Source organism: Mangifera indica, chromosome 19 (genome assembly GCF_011075055.1).
Source record: "Mangifera indica cultivar Alphonso chromosome 19, CATAS_Mindica_2.1, whole genome shotgun sequence".
Lineage (NCBI taxonomy): Eukaryota > Viridiplantae > Streptophyta > Magnoliopsida > Sapindales > Anacardiaceae > Mangifera > Mangifera indica.
Genome location: NC_058155.1, coordinates 7,558,526 through 7,561,233, shown reverse-complemented (window position 1 = coordinate 7,561,233; position 2,708 = coordinate 7,558,526). Strand labels below are relative to the sequence as shown.

Here is a 2,708-nt window from a genome sequence, read left to right as displayed (position 1 = left end):
GGGGGAGATAAAGAGGTTTTGATTCCTTCTGCCACCATCACTTTCAAACTCGTCTACTCAAACGAGAGTTTAACTTCCTGATAACCAGAAGTAAAAACAACATCAAAAGAGAGAGCTTCTAGAGGCCTGGTATTTTCAATTCAGTACCTAACTGCAATAACTCACCACCAAATTAAGCAAGCAGTGTGAATTAATGTTTGCAGGACATGGAGTTGCTTTTGCCGAATCCTAAAAATTCATCATCTCTTACAACATTAGGCTTTTTGGAAAGAGCTGCCAATGTGAACAATGATTGCCATTCTGTTGTTTACAATGGCACATGGTCTCAAACCTACCATCAATGTCTCCAGGTGGCTTCATCATTATCGTCCACGGGCGTCGAGAGGGGCCAAGTTGTGTCTGTTGTGCCTCCGAACGTTCCTTCCATGTATGAGCATCAGTTTGTTGTCCACTATCCTGTACTGTTCTTAACATTTAACAACATCAACACTCGCCTTGACGGTCACACATTATCCATACTCCTGATTGACAACGAATCAAAGGTCGTTTTTGTTGATCATCTCTTGAATCCTCTTGTTCTTGAAACTCTATCTTTGCTCCCACGTAACACCAAAGCACGACAACTTATCCTGATTGACGACGACGTAGTCTCAATGACTCAAACTTCCCTTACGGTTGATTTTATCAACACGTACGATGGGATAATCGAAGAAGATGACACAAGGCCAAAGTTCAAGTGGGTCCAACCAAAAAATGATTGGGGTCTAATGGTTTTAAATTACACATCCAGTACTACATGATCTCCCAAAGGGGTGGTCCTTTAGCCGGTGTACTTATGGACACTACCAATATTTCATGCAAATGGGTGGCGCTGCATGTGGGGTATGGTTGTAATGGGTGAGACCAAAATCTGTCTACGTAGATTCGATGCATCAACGATCTATGATTTGTTAAAAAAAACACAATGTCACCTACATGTGTGGTGGATCCTGTGATTAGATAGAGCATGAAAAGAGATGGCTCCATTCCTGATGAGGTTGTTTTACGAGGTGGGTCAGTGAAGCTAGGTTATTTTAAAGATTCTGAAAGGCCTCAAGATGGATGAGCAAGAATGGTTGGTTTTATACGGGATATGTTGGGGTGATACATCCCATTGGTTATTCGGAGATCAAAGATTGGTCAAAGAATGTGATTATGAGTGGTGGAAAGAACAAAAGTAGGGTGGGAGTTGAGTCATCGTTGTATTCTAATTAACCCAATGATAAATGAAGTGGTTTTGATGGCTCGAATGAAAAATTTTAAGGTGAGATTATGAGTTAGTGTTGTATACACACCTTATTCCCAAAGAAGCGAACAATCATTCTTTATGACATGAATATGAACAAACATTCCTCAAAAGTGAACACCCATTCTAGAAGTTGTCTAACATACTTTTGAAGGATGTTAAAAGATACATAGTAATGCAGGTCTAAGATAATTTATGAAGTAGGGCATGAGCTTTAAACATGTATAATAGTAGTGAAAGCGGTAATCAAGTTTAAGAAAAAATTCATAAAGGGCTTAAGTATACGTTCATAGTTTTCATAAAAACATATCACAATTTTTATATGCATGAGACCAGTTAAATATTTTACATGTTCTTCAAGTTGTTTAGGGTGTAGAGCCATGTGAGACAAGATAATGTAGAACATATGTGGGCTTAATGTTCCTGTTGATAAATATATAAGACTTGATCTTGTAGTACATATGTAGGCCTAACATTCCCGTAATAAATATGTGGGATTTGATTATGCTAGTTTTAAAAATTTTATAACATCTATGAAAATATGTATTTTTATGAAAGTCTTTAAAAATATGTTTTCTTAGAAGAGTATTGCAATAGAGTACTTATGAGATTCTTTATATACATGTCTATAGTAGAATACACCCTAAATTGTGGTGTTATGATAGTTTAATATATTCGTAATATGTTTGTGTGTATGAAAAAAGGGATTATATAGTTTTGTTTGGCACATGGCTACGGTGTTGAATCGATCCCTACCTCAACCTAATCTGATAAGCACAATTATGATTTTGAGAAAATTATGCTTTATGAAAATGTTTTCAACAAGGTTTTTAGAACAAGTTATTCATGCATTACATTCCATATTAACAAGCACTCAAAAGCATGAGACACTTGCACTCTATCTTTCCAAAGCAGTACACAACAATTACCTTAAATATGTATGACAAGATCATTATACAGATGCTAAAATAGTTAAACATATCTACCAGCTATCAAAGGTTGAGGCAAATTAAGCCAGAAATTAAGTTGCAGAAAATATAATCTGATTATTATATCCAAACATCAAAGATCGCATATATGAGGCAAGCATCCCTTCATCCAAAGCACTAAAAGTCTTCTTCTTAGTATCTTTTCCGTATAATCCATTAACATCAAATAGTAATCTGCTGTTAAATAATATTTATTTTCTCATTCTAATTGGATCGATTCTAATTTGATCTAATTATGATTTGATATTATTATGATTTGATGTATATTATTTTTCTGGTTTTATAGGATTTAATTTTTTTTATAGATTAGTCTGTAATATTATAAATTATACAATATTTTATCAATAATATTTATAACCTAATTCATAATCTAAACTTGTTCCTCGAGATATGCCCCTTTTTGACAATTTTGAATTCATTCAAGAAAGAAATCA

The 2,708-nt window shown here is 34.6% G+C and overlaps 1 protein-coding gene across 1 annotated transcript; it reads left to right on the top strand.

The window, feature by feature from the left end:
- The first annotated feature begins 206 nt into the window (after positions 1 to 206).
- On the top strand, positions 207 to 800 carry LOC123202877 (probable acyl-activating enzyme 4). The gene has a single exon (XM_044619029.1). The coding sequence runs from the start codon at positions 207 to 209 to the stop codon at positions 798 to 800; it is 594 nt and encodes a 197-aa protein (XP_044474964.1).
- The last annotated feature ends 1,908 nt before the right edge of the window (positions 801 to 2,708 follow it).